The sequence below is a fragment of the Terrapene carolina genome, unplaced genomic scaffold (assembly GCF_002925995.2).
Source record: "Terrapene carolina triunguis isolate 2854851 unplaced genomic scaffold, T_m_triunguis-2.0 Scaffold58, whole genome shotgun sequence".
Classification (NCBI taxonomy): Eukaryota; Metazoa; Chordata; order Testudines; family Emydidae; genus Terrapene; species Terrapene triunguis.
Window position 1 is genome coordinate 11,799,279 of NW_020664409.1, and position 20,040 is coordinate 11,819,318.

Genomic DNA, 20,040 nt, shown 5'->3' on the forward strand with positions numbered 1-20,040 from the left:
CCCCTACCCTCTTGCCCCCACTGGTAACTGTGCATTGGGAGGGTGAATCCTCACTGACCACTGCAGACAGCCATCTAAAGCCCTGAAGCATGAGCTCTGATTGTAGGCATGATAATAAAGAGCTACAAGTGTTATGAGAATGCTGAGGGCAACGTAGGCAATCCTGCTCTCCCCAAGACCCATAAAGGAAGAGGATGAACAGGGGTATCATAGATTCACAGATTGCAAGGCCAGATAGGACCACCATGACCATCAAGCCTGAACCACTCCCTGCCTTACTCCCCCCCCCCCCCCCCCACACACACTGCAGTATTTCTCCCAGACGCTGGCTCAAAACATATCTTTTAGAAAGATATCTAATTTCATTTTAAAGTGATGGTGAGTCCACCATCTCTCTTGGTAAGCCATTCCCATGTTTAAACACCTTCACTGCTGCTTATTTAACGCTGAATTTATCCAACTTCAATTCCCAACCACTGGATCTTGCTTTGCCTTGTCAGCAAGACTGAAGAACCCTCCCCCCCACTATCAGATTTCTTTTCCAGGTGTAAGTACCTAGACATGGTGATCAAGTCACCTCTCAATCTGCTGTTTGATAAGCTGAATAAGTTGAACATAAGAATGGTCTGACCCAGTATGGCCAAAGGTCCATCTAGTCCAGTATCCTGTCTTCTGACAGTGGCCAATGCCAGGTGCTTCAGAGGGAATAAACGGAGCAGGTAATCATCAAGTGATCCATTCCCGGTCGCTCATTCTCAGCTTCTGGTAAACAGAGGCTAGGGACACCATCCCTGCCCATCCTGGCTAATAACCATTGATGGACCTATCCAGTTCTTTTTTGAAACCTGTTATAGTCTTGGCCTTCACAACATCCTCTGTCAAAGAGTTCCACAGGTTGACTATGCATTGTGTGAAGAAATACTTCCTTTTATTTGTTTTAAACCTGCTGCCTATTAATTTCATTTGGTGACACCTAGTTCCTGTGTTATGAAAAGGAGTAAATAGGACTGTCAAGCGATTAAAAAATTAATCATGATTAATTGTGCAATAAAAAAAATAATCATGATTAATTGCAGAATTAATTGCGCTCTTAAGCAATAGTAGAATAGTATTTATATAAATATTTTTGGATGTTTTCCACATTTTCAAATATATTGATTTCAATTACAACACAGAATACAAAGAGTACAGTGCTCAGTTTATTTTTTATTATAAAGATTTACACTGTAAAAATAAAAGAAATAGTATTTTTCAATTCACTTAATACAAGTACCATAGTGCAATCTCTCTCATGAAAGTTGAACTTACAAATGTAGAATTATGTACAAAAAATAAGTGGAATGGTGGCCAAAGCATGAAGGGGCATACAAATGTTTAGCATATCTGGCATGTAAGGGGCATACAAATGTTTAGCACATCTTGTGTTGCCAGCTACAAAAGTGCCATGCGAAAGCCGGTTCTCCCTTTCAGGTGACGTATATAAGAAGCCAGCAGCATTATCTCCTGTAAATGTAAACAAACTAATTTGTCTTAGTGATTGGCTGAACAAGAAGTAGGACTGAGTGGACTTGTAGGCTCTAAAGTTTTACACTGTTTTGTTTGAGTGCAGTTATGTAACCCCAACCACCCCCAAAAATCTACATTTGTAAGTTGCACTTTCATGATAAAGAGATTGCACTACAGTACTTGTATTTTTCAATTCACCTAATACAATTTCTTTTGTTTAGCAGTTTTACAGTGCAAATATTTGTAATCAAAATAATATAAAGTGAGCACTGTACACTTTGTATTCTGTGTTGTAATTGAAATCAATATATTTGAAAATATAGAAAAACATCCAAAAATATTTAATAAATTTCAATTAGTATTCTATTGTTTTACAGTGCGATTAAAACTGCGATTAATCACGATTAATTTTTTTGAGTTAATGGCGTGAGTTAACTGCGATTAATCGACAGCCCTATAAATAACACTTCCTTATTTACTTTCTCCACACCAGTCATGATTTTATAGACCTCTATCATATCCCCCCTTAGTCGTCTCTTTTCAAAGCTGAACAGTCCCAGTCTTATTAATCTCTCCTCATATGGAAGTTGTTCCATACCCCTAATCATTTTTGTTCCCCTTTTCTGTACCTTTCCCAATTCCAATACATCTTTTTAGAGATGGGGCGGCCACATCTGCACGCAGTATTCAAGATGTTGGCATACCATGTTTTTATATTGAGGCAACATGATATTTTCTGTCTTATTATCTATCCCTTTTTTAATGATTCCCAACATTCGGTTAGCTTTTTTGACTGCCGCTGCACACTGAGTGGATGTTTTTAGAAAACTATCCACAATGACTCCAAGATCTTGCTTTTGAGTGGTGACAGCTAATTTAGGCCCCCACCATTTTATGTGCATAGTTGGGATTATGTTTTCCAGTGTGCATTACTTTGCATTTATCAACACTGAATTTCATCTGCCATTTTGTTGCCCAGTTTAGTGAGGTCCCTTTGTAACTCTTTGCAGTCTGCTTTGGACTTTACAATCTTGAGTAGTTTTAGATCATCTGCAAATTTTGCCACCCCCTTTCCAGATCATATATGAAAATATTGAATAGTACTGGTCCCAGTACAGATCTCTGAGGGACACCACTGTTTACCTCTCTCCATTCTGAAAACTGACCGTTTATTCCTACCCTTTGTTTCCTATCTTTTAACCAGTTACCGATCCATGAGAGGACCTTCCCTCTTATCCCAGGACAGCTCATTTTGCTTGAGAGCCTTTGATGAGGGACCTTGTCAAAGGATTTCTAAAAATCAAAGTACACTATATCCACTGGATCACCCTTGTCCACATGCTTGTTTACCCCCTCAAAAAATTCTAGTAGATTGGTGAGGCATGATTTCCCTTTACAAAAACCATGTTGACTTTCCCCAACAAATCATGTTCATCTGTGTGTCTGATAATTCTGTTCTTTATTATAGTTTCAACCAGTTTGCCCAGTACTGAAGTTAGGCTTACCAGCCTGTAATTGCCGGGATCATCTCTGGAGCCTTTTTAAAAATTGGTGTCACATCAGCTATCCTCCAATCATCTGGTACAGAAGTTAATTGAAGTGATAGGTTACATAGCACAGTTAGTAGTTCTGCAATTTTATATTTGAGTTCTTTCAGAACTCTTGGGTGAATAATAAGTCACCAGGAACAGATGGTACTGTTTAGTTTATCAATTTGTTCCAAAACCACCTCTAATGACACATCAACCTGGGACAGTTCCTCAGATTTGTTATCTAAAAAGAATGGCTCAGGTTTGGGAATTTCCCTCACATCCTCAGCCATGAAGAATGCAGAGAATTCATTTAGTTTCTCCGCAATAGCCTTACTGTCCTTGAGTGCTCCTTCAGATCTTGATCGTCCAGTGGCCCCACTGATTGTTTAGCAGGCTTTCTGCTTCTGATATACTTTAAAAAATTGCTGTTAATTTTTGAGTCTTTGGCTAGCTGTTCTTCATATTCCTTTTTGGCCTTCCTAATTATATTTTTACACTTCACTTACCAGAGTTTACGTTCCTTTCTATTTTTCTCAATAGGATTTAACTTCCACTTTTTGAAGGATGCCTTTTTTGCCTCTCACTGCTTCTTTTACTTTGTTGTTTAGCCACAGTGGCACTTTTTTTGTTCTCTTAGTATGTTTTTTAATTTGGGGTATACATTTAAGTTGAACCTCTATTATGGTGTCTTTAAAAAGTTTCCATGCAGCTTGCAGGGATTTCACTTTTGGTACTGTACCTTTTAATTTCTGTTTTAACTAACTTCCCCTTTTTTGTGTAGTTCCCCTTTCTGAAATTAAATGCTACCATGTTGGGCTGCTGTGGTGTCCCCTGCCCCGCCTCCACCCCCCCACAGGGAAGTTAAGTCTAATTATATTATGGTCACTATTACCAAGCAGTCCTGCTATATTCACCTTTTGGACCAGATCCTGTGCTCCACTTAAATTAAGAATTGCCTCTTCCTTTGTGGGTTCCAGGACTAGCTGCTCCAAGAAGCAATCATTTAAGGTATCAAAAAACTTTATCTCTGCATTCCTTCCTGAGGTGACATGTACCCAGTCAATATGGAGATAGTTGAAATCCCCATTATTGAGTTTTTTATTTTTATAGCCTCTCTAATCTCCCTGAGCATTTCACAGTCATTATCACCATCCAGGTCAGGTGGCCGGTAGTATATCACTACTGCTATAGTCTTATTATTCAAGCATGGAATTACTATCCGGACAGTTTGGTTCATTTAAGATTTTTACTTCATTTGACTCTTTTATGCTTTCTTTCGCATATAGTGCCACTCCCCCACCAGCACGACCTGTTCTGTCCTTCTGATATATTTTGTATTCTGGTATTACTGTGTCCTACTGATTATCCTCATTCCACCAAGTTTCTGTGATGCCTATTATATCAATATCCTCATTCAATACAAGGCACTCTAGTTCACCGATCTTATTGTTTAGATGTCTAGCATTTGTATTTAAGCACTTAAAAATTACTTTTCAGCTGTCTGCCATTACGTGATGTAAATGAATGGGACTCTCATTTGACTGTTTTTCATCAGATCCTTCCCGTATTTTATCTTCCATCCTCTCTTCCTTACTAGGACATAGAGAATCTCCGTTAATAGTTGAGCTCCTTTAACCTCACATCATATGGCTTGTTTTCCCCTGGATCATTTTGAGGTCTTCCTTTGACTTCTTTCCAGTATCTCCCCTCCTTTCTTGAAGTGTGGACACCAGAACTGAAGACAGTATTTTAGTAGCAGTCTTACCAATGCTGTGTACAGGGGCACTTCCCTACTTGATATCTCCTTTTTATACATCCAAGCAACACATTATCTCTTTTTTTGCCATAGCACTGTACTGAGAATTCATGTTGAGGTGATTATCTACAATGACCTCTAAATCCTTTTGCGTTTTGAAAAGCAGTGATAGGGTCTCCCATCCTGTAGATATAATGTGTGGTCCTTGTTCTCAGATGTATTACCTCACTTTTGGCATATTAAAATGCATTTTGTTGGATTATGACTATTTAAATAGCTGATTCACATCACTCCGTAACAGTATTTATTATCCCCACCAATCCTTCTGTCATCTGCAAACTTTACCAGTCAAGATTCTATGTCATCATCTAGATCACAAATAAAAATAACGTTGGACCAAGAACCAGTCCCTGTGGGACCCTGCTCATTGATAACTCCCCATTATCAACTACATTTGAAGATTATTTGTAACCAGTTTTTAACTCCTTAACATGTGCCCTTAATTCCATATAATGCAAGTTTTTTGGGCTGAATGCACTTCTGTGGTCTGAAAAGTAATATGTTTGTAGGCACTGTTATTATTTGGGTTCAATTTTAATCTTGTAGGTTTTTCATTTTAAATAACTAGGTCTAGTTTAACTGAAATTTTATTATTTAAAAATGTACATCTATACAGTGAGTTTTATTCTTATATCTAATACCAAATGCAATTTGTCTAACAGTTACTAATTGCTCAAGATGTTTTGAAACTTGATGACAAGCTTATTTTATTTTTATTCTACATTGTCTTGCCAACTTATGGAACATGTTTGTCAATTTTTTCGATAATTATTTTATTGAGCTAACATCTTGAAATTATCAGTATAGTTAAAATTTACAGCTAAATTTATTCATTCTCTCTCAATTTATAAATACTAATCGGCACCTACTGAATGCATATAGAGTTGACTGCTGCTTTGAAGTAAATGGTGTCAAATCTTCTAAAGTAAAGAGATTCAATTATCATAAACATCAAAGCACCTAGTGAATGGAGCTCTGGAGAATGACTGATGTGGAAATGAGGAAGTGTTTGTTTCTCACATCAAAAACTGAGCAATGCTAAATAAAAAGCTATGTATTTTTCTGCTGTTAATTATGTCATGGAAAGACTTGTACTTTATTGGGAGGCTATTCTCCCCTCTGGGTCATGTGTAACTTTCATTAATGTTAAGGAGAGTGATGCATGTGCATCTCTTAGGGAAAAAAAGCTACATTCCATCACTGGGTATAGGGCTTACTAGAAACACTTATAGTCTGACCTCTCCCCAGGACCAGTGTCAGTCTCCTTTCTGAGCTACTGGGACTCAGCTCTGGTGAGTCCTACTTCCTATACTAGTTCTGGAAGATAACTTCTGAATATAATTTCAGAATCCTGTGATTTAAAATAAAAGCTTTAAATGACAAGACCACATGCTCGTCAGTTCCATCAAGTGGGCTTAATACTAATGGCATAATGTTGTAACCTGCAAAAAAAATTAAAGATGGGATTGGTCATAAAAATGGAAGAATGCATTCCACTCTATTGTTTGAGTGCAGGTCTCCTTGAGGGAGGCTAGATTAGTTATGGTCCTTCTGGGGCTTTTAAAATGTATGTTCAGTAATTATTTTTATCACTTTCATCTCTGGAGTTTTTCAAACAACAATCAATTTAGAGTTCACTTCCTCTCTGACACTGCACTATTGCTTTACGGCTTCTTAGTCTTATCTCGTGTCTTTAAAACCCCAATATAACGAATTTGGCTGGTTGTCTTAATTTGTGTTATGCAATGTTGTTGAAGCCATGTTGGTCCTGAGACAAGGTGGGTCTTTTCAATGTTCCACTAATCCTTTTGCTCTCAAAGGAGTGACACATTGAAGAACTAAGCTTGAATGCACAGACAAGAAATGAAAAGGAACACCACAAATTAAAGAGACAAGGTAGGTGACATAGTATCTTTCTTTGGACCAATTTCTGTTAGTGAGAAAGACAAGCTTTCGAGCTTATGCAGAGCTCTTCTTCAGGTCTGGGAAACCTATTCAGAGTGTCACAACTAAAAACAAGGTGAAACAGATTGTTTAGCATAAGTAGTTGGCACATATTTCAAGGGACCACTCAAGGAGAAGGGGCCCATTAACACCCTTCCAGTCATAGCGGGGAAAGGGAAGGGAGGGGGGGAAAGGGCGGTGGGAAAGGCAGCTGAGAGAGGCATTGTTAGTAGGTTATAGATTGTTGCAGTAAACCATAAATCCAGTGTGTTTATTCAGTCCATGATTTTTAGTGTCTAGCAAAGTTATGAATTTAAGCTCCCAGGCTAATTTTTGAAGGTATTGTGCAGATTTTCTTTGTGAATGAGAACTGAGAGGTCAGATATAGTGATAGTTTTGTGAAAAGTTCACCCACATTTTCCTGTGTGAGTTCATTCGAAAGACTAGTGATTGTCTGGTTTCACCCACATAGTTGCTGAGGCATTTAGTGCACTGGATGAGATACTCCACCTGTTCTGATAGGCATGCGTAGGACCCATGGATCTTGTAAGTGCAAGATGTGTTATGGGGGGTGTTGATCATTGTAGCAGTGGAGATAGGTCTATAGGTTTTACATCTGTTGTTCTGGCAGGGTCTGGCGTCACTTTCATGTGTACTGGTCTACGGAGAGCTTGCTTCCAATGATGAGCTTGGAGAGGCTAGGGGGTTGTCTGAAGGCCAGAAGAGAAGGTTCAGGAAATATTTCTTTCAAGATAGGGTCCCCAGCCAGTATGGGGTGTAGTTGTTTTATGATATCCAGTATTGGTTCCAGTGGGGGCTGGTAGGTGACAACTAGGGGTGTGTGGTAAGAGTGGGTTTTATTTTTGTATTGAAACAGGTTCCCTTGAGGTATTTGGGTGGCCCATTCCATGATGCGATCGACTTCTCTGATGGAGTATCCTGGTCTGGTGAAGGTGATTTTAAGTGTGTAAAGGTATATAGCCTGGACTTTCCACGGAGCATATTCTGTGGTATCTGAGTGCCTGGCTGTAGATAATGGATTTCTTGTTGTGTTTGGGGTGGTTACTGGATCTGTGAAGGTAGGTGTGGTGATCTGTAGCTTTCTTGTATATAGCAGTCTGCAGGGTTCCATTGTTGAAGCTGATTGTGGTGTCCAAGAAGTGGATGCTAGTGTGGAAGTGTTCCCGAGAGAGTTTAATAGATGCGTGGCTATTGTTGAAGTGGTGGTGGAAACTGACGGGTTGGCTCACAGAAACCCCCTTGGGAGCTGCGACCTAATGTGCAAAAAGACTACCCCTGCTTCTGTTTTCCCTGCCAGCTCAGGACTCCAGCACCCTGTCTTGCTGAGCCAGACACTCCCATCTGCTCCAACACAGACCCAAGGTCTGGATCACTTGTCCCAAAGCTGCAAGTTGACCTGAAAACAGCTCACAAAAGTGTGCTTGTCCTTAGCACTCAGATGCCCAACTCCCAATGGGGTCTAAACCCAAATAAATCCGTTTTACCCTGCATAAAGCTAATGCAGGGCAAACTCATAACTTGTTCGTCCTCTATAACACTGATAGAGAGATATGCACAGTTGTTTGCTCCCCCAGGTATTAATACATACTCTGAGTAAATTACTAAGTAAAAAAGTGATTTTATTAAATACGGAAAATAGGATTTAAGTGGTTCCAAGTAGCAACAGACAGAACAAAGTAAGTTGCCAAGTAAAATAAAATAAAATGCACAAATCTATGTCTAATCAAATTAAATACAGATAAGTTCCTCACCAGTTCCAGAATGCTCCCTTTTACAGGCTAATCTCCTTTTAGCCTGGGTCCAGCAATCACTCACACCCCCTGTAGTTACTGTCCTTTGTTCCAGTTCCCTTCAAGTATCCTGGGGGGGTGGAGAGGCTCCTTCCTTAGCCAGCTCAAGACAAAATGGAGGGGTCCCCCACGGGTTTAAATAGACTCTCTCTTGTGGTTGGAGACCCCCCTCCTATGCAAAGTCCAGCTCCAAGATGGAGTTCTGGAGTCACCTGGGCAAGTCACATGTCCCTGCATGACTCAGTCTTTACAGGCCAAAGCCGTTGTCCACATGGTATCTTGCATGTCTCCAGGAATACTTCTTATGTGGATTAGAGCATTCCAAGATGCATTGTTCCCCAAGTGTTTCCTGATCAGGTACTTAACCTGGCGAATTCCTTTCTAAAGAAGCTGACCAAATGCCTCCCAAAGCTTACTTAGAAACCAAGCAAGCATTCAGCCCATATTCTTAACCTCAAGTAGAAAATGATATATATATAGATAGATAGATAGATAGATACAAATAGGATGAATAGATATAGTATACCATAACCTTTACGGAGATATGTTACATGGCACAGGCAGCACAAAACATATTCCAGTTATATCATACGTACATTTATAAGCACCCCCCCATAAAGCCTTATGGGGTACACTGTCACACCCTCCCCCTGAACTTACTGCCAGAGAGTTGGACACTGTCCATGGCGGAGGCAGTATACCTAAAGTTCCTCTTTTCTGGACAGGGCATCTGCTACCCAGTTCTCCTTTCCTTTAATATGAGTAATCTCCATGTCAAACTCCTGTAGGACCAGGATCCAGCGTAGCAGTTTGGAGTTTGTGCCCTTAGTTCGGTGAAGCCATACTAAAGGTGAATGGTCAGTTAGAATTCTGAACCTCCTATTAAAAAGGTAAGGTCTTAATTGTTTGACGGCCCACACAATGGCATAGCATTCCTTCTCTATGACAGAGTAATTCTGTTCGGCCGGGGACAGTTTTTTGCTCAGGAAGGCAATGGGATGCTTCTTACTGTCTTCCCCTGTCTGCATCAGCACAGCACCGAACCCTGTGTCTGATGCATCAGTACACAATTCAAAAGGCTTTTCAAAGTCAGGGCTGGCCAGCACAGGCTCTGCAGACAGGAGTGCTTTTACCTTGTTGAAGCCTTTTTGGCATGCCTCTGACCAAATGACCTTATTAGGTTGATGCTTTTTACATAAGTCTGTGATTGGGGATACAACGTCACTGAACCCCTCCACGAACCTCCTGTAATAGTGTGGCAGCTCCCAAGGGGGTTTCTGTGATCCAACCCATCACAGAAACTTATGAGGAAGATAAAGCGGTCTGCCCACAGAATGAAAATATCATGGAAATATCTCAGGTATGTCACTAGTTTTGTGGTGTATTTGTCCACAATTTTTTCCTAAAGATGGCCCATGAAGAGGCTGGCATAGTGGGGCCCCATCCTAGTACCTACGGCTGTTCCTGTGGTTTGGATTAAGTTTTTGTTGTTGAAGGTAAAATAATTATGGGTGAGGATGAAATGGGCAAGTCTGGCAGTGTGTTTGGGGTGGATATCTGAGAGTTGTTCATTGTCTTGTAGGTATTTTGAGGCAGGCAGCAATGCTATGTATGTTGGTGTATAAGGAGGTGACCTTGCTTGGTGGCAAGCATGAGAGGTGGTTAGTATTCCAGAGTTTCTGGAGGAAGATGGTCCTTTGTGGATACATCCATGATATTTTTCATCCTCTGGACAGGCTACCTAAACTCCCTCATAGATTTTCACCACAACTTCAGCAACCTCCATCCATCCAACTCTCTCTGGAACACTCCCACACTAGCATCAACTTCTCAGATAACACAATCCGCTTCAGCTATGGAACCCTGTGGACAAGAAAGCCATAGATCACCACATCTATCTTCACAGATCCAGTAACCACCCCAAACACATATTTGGCACAGGTCTACAACTATTACATTGAGGAGTGCAGTTTCCATATTTCCAAAGAAATAGCTTTTGGCCAACTAACTCATTATTGTGCTTTTGACTGCCTCTAATTGACCACCTTCTTTTGAAACCTTCTTCCCAAATTACACCCAAATGACTTTACTATGTTTCCATGGACTGAACTCTAGATGTCACTCCTTTTTCATGCTACCCACTACATGACATGATAACCACAAACTGATAAGGGCAAGTCTGATATATATTTTGTTCAGTAGAAGGTACTGGTACGTATGTATGTACATATGTGCATGCACACACACACAAACAGCACGTCACTCCCACACATCAGAGGAAGAAAGTGGAACAAGCTGGGCACACTGTGTTGTGTTCACACCTTGACACCAATGACACACCCTTGATCTGGGAGAACACTTTCTGTGAAAGTCTCCACGTCAGCTATAATTAATTCGGGGTGAAAAACCACCCTGTGCAGGAGGCCAGCACAAGGCCTATATATTACCTCACACTAGGGCTTAAATGGGGACTTAAGGGATGCATAGCCCTTGTGCTGACCCTCTGCCCAGATGTAAATTTCACCCTATAGGATTTTATGTAGGGGTTTACCACAAAGCTATTTAGCACAGGTGTTTATGCAATTGTGACATGTTCAGAAAACCAAGTGATCACTGATTCTCAGCCTCTCATTTCCAACTGAGTAGTGCAGTCATCTGTTGTGAACACAACATCGTCTAATGCACATAAATGGAAACAATGGCTCATGACAATGCAGAGACTTTCTTACACTGCCTCTGATTCTTTACAGGCATTGCTTTATGCATATAGGAAACCCTTGTTAATTCACATCTTTGTGGCTATTAATTTATTTTGACAATTATAGTCTAGTTTCAAGTGGTTATGACATAGTACATTCGTAACAGGTTCTGTAGCATAGTTAACAAAAATAGTGATGTCTTAAGGCTTGTCTACGCTTAAAACAGTACAGCAGCACGGCTGTGCCAATGTAGTGCTTCAGTGTGGACACTATCTGTAAAAACAGGAGAGGTTCTCCCATCAGCATTGGTAACTCACCTTCCCAAGAGGCAGTTGCTAGGTCGATGGTGGAAGAATTTTTCCAACTTAGCGCTGTCTATACAGGGACTTAGGTTAGCTTAACACCATCGTTCAGGGGTATGGATTTTTAACACCCCTGATCGACATAGTTAAACCAACCTAATTTTCTAGTCTAGGCCAAGCCTTTATAATATGAAGTCTCGCTACAGCAGTCTGCTATTAAATCTTTCCTGAGAAGTAGGGTGAGATCGCTGTAGCTTTGTGAGAATTATCATGTTTGCAGATAACTCCAGTGAGAATTATTGAAGTTCTGTTGTTTTTAAAAGGGGGAAACAGCGTTTTTAATATGTGAAGGCTATAATTATGGGGCACATCATAACCCAGTAAAAGATGGAGAAAAACAAAACACATAAATGTACTTGTGGTGTTGAGGGTTTTTTTAAGCTGTTTTGAAGATTTTTTTTTTTTTTTTTTTTTTTTTTTTTTGCTTTCTTGCTCACGTTGTTGCTAACTTACATATTTCCTTGGTAATTTTACATTTCATCGTCTGTAAGTTACTACATATTATAAAAATACATATAATGCTTGTTCATCACCAACTGTACTCTCAGAGGGCTTGTTGCAAGCACACCAGGCTGCTTTCAAATTCCCTGATTTTAATGTGTAAAAAGAAAGCGTTTCCAACTCCTTTGACACAGTTCTAATAACAGCTGAGCACCTTTATTGGAGGTGATATTTAAAACATACACACAAACCTCCTGAGGTCTTTGCAATATGAAATTCTTGTTACTCTAATTTGTATGCAAAATAAGCATGCAAATCCATTATAGTTTTACATTTACTTAACAACTAAGCGTTAGCATAATATGAGTACATCTATAACAAATGCTCAGTGAAAACAGGTTTTGAATGACAATGGTAGAACATTAGTCATAGTTAGATATTTTTCTCTACACACTAAAGGTCCTGAAAAGACACAGATTTATGCCTTTGACATCCCTGAAAATGTATGAATTTAAATAAATTCTGAATAGACCCCTTGAAGTTGAAACACTGCCCACACAAAATCAGAACTTCATGAAACTGTCTGCATGTTATATTTTTTTTCAAAGAACATTCCCTTTATGTAACAGACAAAAGACAGACCTTGTATCTAATATTTCATAAACTCTACCCAAAAAAAAAGCAAATACATTTAAAAGCCTACCATATTACCACTAACAATTAAGGGGAAGACAATAGTAGTGAATAGTGGGAAATACAATCTATTTTGAACCTTTACTGCACACTTAGGACATGTCTACACTAGGAACTTTGGTTGACGCAAGTTACGTCGGCATAAAGCCGCTGCAGTTAGTATATTGTTTGTGTACGTGCGACCTTGGGTCAGCAGTGGAGTGCTTGTATCAATGCAGAGTGCAGTGTCCCAGGGGTAGGTATCCCAGTATGCAACCCACCACTGTCCAGAGCACTGTTTTTTGGGAAGTTTGGACAATGCATGGTGGGGCCAAAACAACTCATGCAAGACTGACTGGGAGCAAGGAGTCAATTTCCCAGCATGCAACTGTCTCAGTCCCATAATGTCCTCTATATCCCATAATTTTTGCACCTTTTTAAAAAATCCCATAAACCAGCATGGCCCTCCTCGCTGTTCCCCATCTCTGACAGAAGCATAGAGCCTACACAGCTCTACACCAGTGTTTCTCAAACTGGGGCTGCCGCTTGTGTAGGGAAAGCCCCTGGCAGGCCGGGCTGGTTTGTTTACCTGCCCTGTCTGCAGGTCTGGCCGATTGCGGCTCCCATGGTCACGGTTCGCCGCTCCAGGCCAATGGGGGCTGCTGGAAGCAGCGCGGGCCAAGGCACGTACTGGCTGCCGCTTCCAGCAGCTTCCATTGGCCTGGACCAGCGAACCGCGGCCAGTGGGAGCCGCGATCGGATGAACCTGCGGACGGGGCAGGTAAACAAACCGGCCCGGCCCACCAGGGGCTTTCCCTACACAAGCAGTGGCCCCAGTTTGAGAAACACTGCTCTACACTCTATGCTCCTCCGCTGAGCAGCCAGTCTGATCTCTTGCAACAATGAGAGGCAGCTTGATAGCATGAAAGGCAGCCTGGTCTAATGGACTAAACACAGGGCTCAGACTAGGGCCCCGTGTATTCCAATCCCAGCTCTGATATTGACTGCTTCTATGGCCTTAGATAAGTCACTTAACATTTCTGCTTTAATTTCCCTCATCTGTGAGATAGAGATAATACTACTTACCTACTTCACTGAGGGATGACAATTTAATAGTTGATTTTGTAATACGATATTGTGACGTTGTGCAGTCTATATGGTTTTATAAAAATATAAGTGAATGTAAGGTAATTGGGATATGCTTCATGCAAAAGGTCTCTTGTAAGGTATCATTACAAAGCTCATAATCTACTAAGTGTGATCATCCTATTTGTAGAAATGTACCACTCTTGTATCTAAAACTAGAAATATAAAACATAACTCTGAGGGCCTATTGTAATTATGTAAAGTGTGGGCCATTAATGATGGTTTGGAATCTTGATGACTCCCATTAACAAGGACCATTGTCTGCAGATGACTGTGTTTACCTGTGAGTCTTCCTGTATGTGTGTGTGCTGGCAAGTGAGTAATGAAGTCTTGCAGTGACATGTGATCATGTCACCTGAACTAAAATCCATCTTTAACCTGGTGCTTTTCCAGTGAGGGGGGGTGAAAACCCAGAGGGACAAAGAGTTCCCGCCTTATGCAAAAGATATATAAAGGGGTGGAAGAGAACAGAGAGAGAGAGGAGCCATCATGGAGAAGCCCCTAGCTAACACCTAAGCTGGAACAAGAGCTGTACCAGGGGAAAGAATTGTGCCCAGGCCTGGAAGGTGTCCAGTCTGAGAAAAACTTACTGAAGCATCTCTGAGGGTGAGATTATCTGTATTTAGTTTGATTAGGCATAGATTTGCGCATTTTATTTTATTTTGCTTGTGACTTACTTTGTTCTGTCTGTTACTACTTGGAACCACTTAAATCCTACTGTCTGTATTTAATAAAATCACTTTTTATTTAGTAATTTACTCAGAGTATGTATTAATACCTGGGGGAGCAAACAGCTGTGCATATCTCTCTATCTGTGTTATAGAGGGCGAACAACTTATGAGTTTGCCCTGCATAAGCTTTATGCAGGGTAAAACAGATTTATCTGGGTTTAGACCCCATTGGGAGTTGGGCATCTGAGTGCTAAAGACAAGCACACTCCTGTGAGCTGTTTTTGGGTAAACTTGCAGCATTGGGACAAGTGATTCAGACCCTGGGTCTGTGTTGAAGTGGACTGGAGTGTCTAATTCAGCAAGACGGGGTGCTGGAGTTCTGAGCTGGCAGGGAAAACAGAAGCAGGGGTAGTCTTTGCACATCGGGTGGCAGCTCCCAAGGGGGTTTCTGTGATCCAACCCGTCACAGATATAATTCACCAGAATACCCTCAAACCCTTCGAAGGCTGAGGACATAGCATTCTCTCAATCCCTGACCATTGCAAAACTGTTATAAAATGTTGGCATCTGTATCAACCAGCAAAAGGATGTGATTTCCCATTCTGCATCAGGGAGAGTAATGGGAGAAAAATACTCCCTCTGTGCTACACCTGACCCTTTATATATAAACTACTTCCCCAGCCCTGTGCAGTTACCTGATTTTAATGGTCAGGATTCAATCACATTTTGGGGAGGAGCGGCAAAAAATTGTTTTGCAGGCTTGTCTAAAAAATACTAAATCTAGCTTCATCAGACTGGTTGCTGCTAGCAGCATTTTAACTCAGTTTCCCTGATTTGATACAAACAGGATTTTTTTTTTCTAACACCAGTGTAATAAAGTAACATTTACTTTCTGATTTCACAAACTCAAGCAAAACGACGTACATTTGCCTGTGTTAAGAGGCAAAAATTAAACAGAAGACTTTGAGATTTTAAAAGTCACAGAGAATCCATCCTATTTGCTTTATTAAATTCCCTTAGTCTGACCCTCAAAGCTACAATTTCAATGCAAAAGCTTTCCTACAGTGTGAAAATGCTCTTTCACACAAAGAAGCATTTTTATAACAGAAAGCTTAAACTGTGCCTCTGGGAAGTTCTCCTTAGAGGACCACATACAAAATGGTGATCACAATAATTGGGTCCTGATAGGACACAGCAAAATCCTCAGTCTGTCTTCCTGGATGACTACATTTTTAAAGAGAGGCCACTGTGGAAGGCTGGGATTCTAGTGACATCAGAAACCAAACAGTGATAGTTTCCTTGCTGCATACTGTGTGTGTGTTGTTTATAAAATGGATATTTATAAACAGAACAGGTACAATGTATCTAGCAAGAATGTAAATTTTTCCACAGTGCCTCAATCCTGATCACTAAGAGCCACATCGAGGCACGAAGGGAGTAATTCAGTCTTAGGGCCAGATCCTTAGGTTTGGCCTCTCAGTACCGGACACTCAAGCCACAGAAAGGAACCCCTTTTGGTTACTATGGTCTCAGTCTGGATTCAAACTAGTAACCTAATAATAAAATATTCCAGAGCCTAGTACCTCTCTCCTAAATCACCCACCCAAGCTTCCCATCCTTTCTTCTCTTAAAATTTTTATTTCCATTTCCATTTTCATTTTAAACCCCCCTCTTTCTTCTGTGCTACAATGTTTCCCAAAGCTAGAGCACTTTTCCCAACCAAAGAAACCTCTTAATTATTCAGCATATCTCCCCTTCTCCGATTTCCCATTCTTTCAGTTTGTATAAACTGGTGTTAGATGCATTTGGCACTATTACCACTAGCTCAAGAGCCAACTGAATTAGGGCAAGTGGATAATTATTAATCAGAATGAGGAGTATGAATGGGGCAGCCTGTGTTAAGACGTTTCCAAATAATTCCCAAACTATTTGTCAATTCTTTCATTGTAAATAATAGGGAATTTAAATTGGAAAAGATTAATATAATCCTAAATAAAGGTGAAACAGGATTGTTTTTTCTTCTGACTAGAAAATAGGAATTGACCATAATGCCATGGAATGCATAAATATTTGCACTACATAAGTACTTGCACAAAAGCAAATATACAACAGGTGACTGATCAGAACCAATGATTAACTCAGTAAATAAAGAGTGTAGGAATGTAGAACACTTCTGCTGAAATTAGTGTTTCTGAAGTCTAGAAATAATGCTTTGAATTTGAAAGGTTCTTATTTTAAACTCTGATTTGGCTTCTGTGACAATATAATGTTCAAGAGGATAACTGTGAGAGTTTGGTATTCATGGGGCAGGATGGATCCTGGTATCTCTGACATTTCAGGATAATTATAATAAACTAGGATATTCAAATGACATTGATTTCTAGGCCCCATATTTGGCACCAGGGCCGGCTTTAGGAAGTGAGGGGCCCGATTCGAACAGTTTTGACGGGGCCCCGGCAGGGATGACTAAAAAAAAACCACATAAAAAAAAACACGTGGGGCTTGTACTCACCGGGCCACGCTCCTAGTCTTTGGCGGCGGGTCCTTCGCTAGCTCCGGGTCTTCGGCGGTACTGAAGGACCTGCCGCCAAAGACCCGGACCGAGTGAAGGACCCGCCGCCAAAGACCTGGAGCGCCGCCGGGTGAGTAAAAATTAAAAAGGTGGCTCTAGCCAGGGAAGGGATTCTCTGGCACTTGCCCCCCACTCTGGGCGTCCCTGCCACTGGGTGCGGGGCCCTCTTAGGCGCGGGGCCCGATTCGGGGGAATTGGTGGAATTGGCCTAAAGCCGGCCCTGTTTGGCACATAGCTTGTTTTTATTGTAGTGTATTTTAACATTTTGTAGTGTGTCCTACTAGGCATTTTCAGTTAAGTTCTCTTTTGCCATACTAGGCCCATAACCTTAAGATGAACAGAGATCGTTTGTCATCCCTTCTTTGTTCCCTTGTACATCTCTGTTGTCTGTCAACAAGTGGTCAGACACTTACTAAAGAAATCCCCACTCTGCTTACTCAGTTTTCTGTATGTATACACATTGTTGCAGAGATTCAATAGAACCATAAGGCCACTGTTCCCTCTTGTGAGCCAGTTAAAAGGGAGTCTTTGAAGCTTGGGATAAACTAGTATGACCTGTCACTTAGGCTAAGACCATCTCAGACAGAAGCAGTTTTGAATATATTAAAGCAGCTGCCACTTCAGCACATGATAGTCATCATGGCAGGGAAGTGATCTACCTCCACCAAGGCCCCCATGAAATAATGAACGATGAACACAATCCCCCAGGCATTTTCCAGTAAAGCCCCTGTCAGCTCAGTGCTAGGCTTGAGTTCCACCAACCAAAGAAGTGGGCAGGCAGTGCTGAGGATGTTCTCCACGCTGTGGCTGCTGTCTGTGAGGTTCCCAAACCGGCCCCATCCGTTCAGTACAGCTGATCCCATACTGAGGGGTGTATTCTTCTGGATTTCCCCCACCCCCGACTTCTTTCTCCCCTTGTGCAATAAACTAATCCACGTTTCTGACCACTCCCACCACGTCCACTACTGACCTGATTCCAGCCCCCCAAGCGAGCAGTTCGGCTGTGGGAGTGTCCGAACTGCCCCGTGCCGCTGTAGGGTTAGAAATGGTGCATGCTCCGGCCCCTTTGGGAGGCAGTGCTGCTGCCCCTCGCCTGCACCACGCCCGAGGTAAGGGGTTGGGGGCACGCAGACGGGCCAGCCCAGGGCCGGGAAGTTTTAGGGCTGCCCCCGTGCTCAGCATCACTCCGGCGGAGGGGGGGGGGAGGGAAGAAGGCGAGCCGCCCGCACGCCCACCCCCCCGGCAGCACTTACTGGAGACCTGCCGGCGCCGAGCCCGGTGCCTCCACAGCCTGGTCCTCACCCAGTGCAGGCGCGGCGGCAGCTCCATGGCCAGCTGCGCGGGGCGCTCCTGGGGGCGGCCGCGGCTGCCCCGGAAAAAGGGCGAGGTAAATCCCCGTCCGGAGCCCGTGACCCGCCAAGGCGGCTGTGCCCGGGAGCCACCTGCCTGCCCGGCGTGCGGCTCTCAGCCCTGGCCGGCAGCGCCCCGCGGACTGCTCATGTTTTATGCATGAAGCTGTTGGGCGCGTAATTTCATCCCGGGCAGGCAGCGGGGGAGGGGGCTCCCTGCCCAGTGTCCTGCCAGCTTGGCTCCTGCCTCCACTGCCAGCTGTACTGCAGCAGCGCCCCAGGCCTGGGTCAGGGCACCGCTGGGCTAGGGCGATACCTGCCCTGCAGAGTTTACAATCCAAGTACCTAACACTGTACCTAAAACCTGGGTCTCGAGCTATATAGTTTACCAGCATCCCCGGGCACACACAACGTGATTTATTGGAGGGACGGAGGTTAAAGTTAAACAATAATACGGTTGAATATTGCTTTAATGAGAAGTTTTTTGAACCATGACTAAAATTGTCCCCCTTTAATAAAATGAGCTCCAAACTCAATGGTTCCGTTGTTAATGCAATCCCTTAATTTGTAGGGGGGCAAACCTCCCCAGTTGTCTATGCCTATGAATATGTTTACTTGGGTGTGTTGTCACCATCCCTCTATAACAGGAAAAATCATCAGCTGAGGGAGAAACTTTTTTTTAAAAAAAAAGAATCAATAATGAGTCTCCCTGAAAATGAAGGAGGCAGCTTACACCCCAGGTGCATCAACTGTGATGTTGTTCCCTATCTAATGTTCTGTGGCTTGAACATTTACAATTAGGCAGTAGAATTCTGAGCTGTGCAAAATGTAGCCATTGAAACTCCAGACCACCTGACTCTTGCTTGGTTTCAGGTTTCCCTAGGAGCTTGAAACTCACACCAGGTTCACAAAAGGTCCATTGGCTGATTTTTGTTTTCATTATGTAACTGAGTAAAAATTGCGCTTTCACCATAACACCAATTGGATGCAGCAGTGTTTTCACTGCATGTCATTTTTGGGCATTCAGTCTCGAGATGGACCCAAGTCATGATGTGAATCCATAACTGGATTTCGAAAGCTAGGAAGCTGAGTAGTGGTTGAATCTGGAATTTGAGTCCTGGCCCATTCTAGTTCATTCACCCCAGAAAGTCAAGGCTAAACTCAGAGTGTAAGCCCAAGTAGGCGTAGATCTACAACCAATTTTGCCAAGTCTCACTCGCTTATTTGAATTTAGAGGTGCTCAGAAGCTAAGGTGATGAATGACATAAAATGACCCATAAATAAAATACATATTATCCTTGTGATGAAGGATTTTGCTATGAAACTTAAGAAATACAAAATGAGAGGCATATTAAACTTTTGAACTTCTATTTAAACTATATTTGTATCTTGAGGCAGCTCAGAGAAGCCTTTCCACAAGAGCTAATATTGTAGGGAATAACCCTGCACTCATAATATGAACTAGCTGACCTAGCAGGTCTTTTATGTCTCTCTAACGTATGTGACTGACTTGTCACAC

At 42.0% G+C, this 20,040-nt stretch overlaps 1 protein-coding gene across 2 annotated transcripts in view; it reads right to left on the bottom strand.

Moving 5' to 3' along the window:
* RIPOR2 (RHO family interacting cell polarization regulator 2) overlaps positions 1-18,564 on the bottom strand; it is a 180,873-nt gene extending 162,309 nt beyond the window's left edge. For both annotated transcript variants that reach the window (XM_026660576.2, XM_026660581.2), the window contains exon 1: positions 18,426-18,564. In XM_026660576.2, the coding sequence (XP_026516361.1) occupies positions 18,426-18,501 (76 nt within the window). In that variant the 5' untranslated portion in view covers positions 18,502-18,564. The remainder of the gene's footprint in view (positions 1-18,425) is intronic.
* Positions 18,565-20,040: the final 1,476 nt, after the last annotated feature.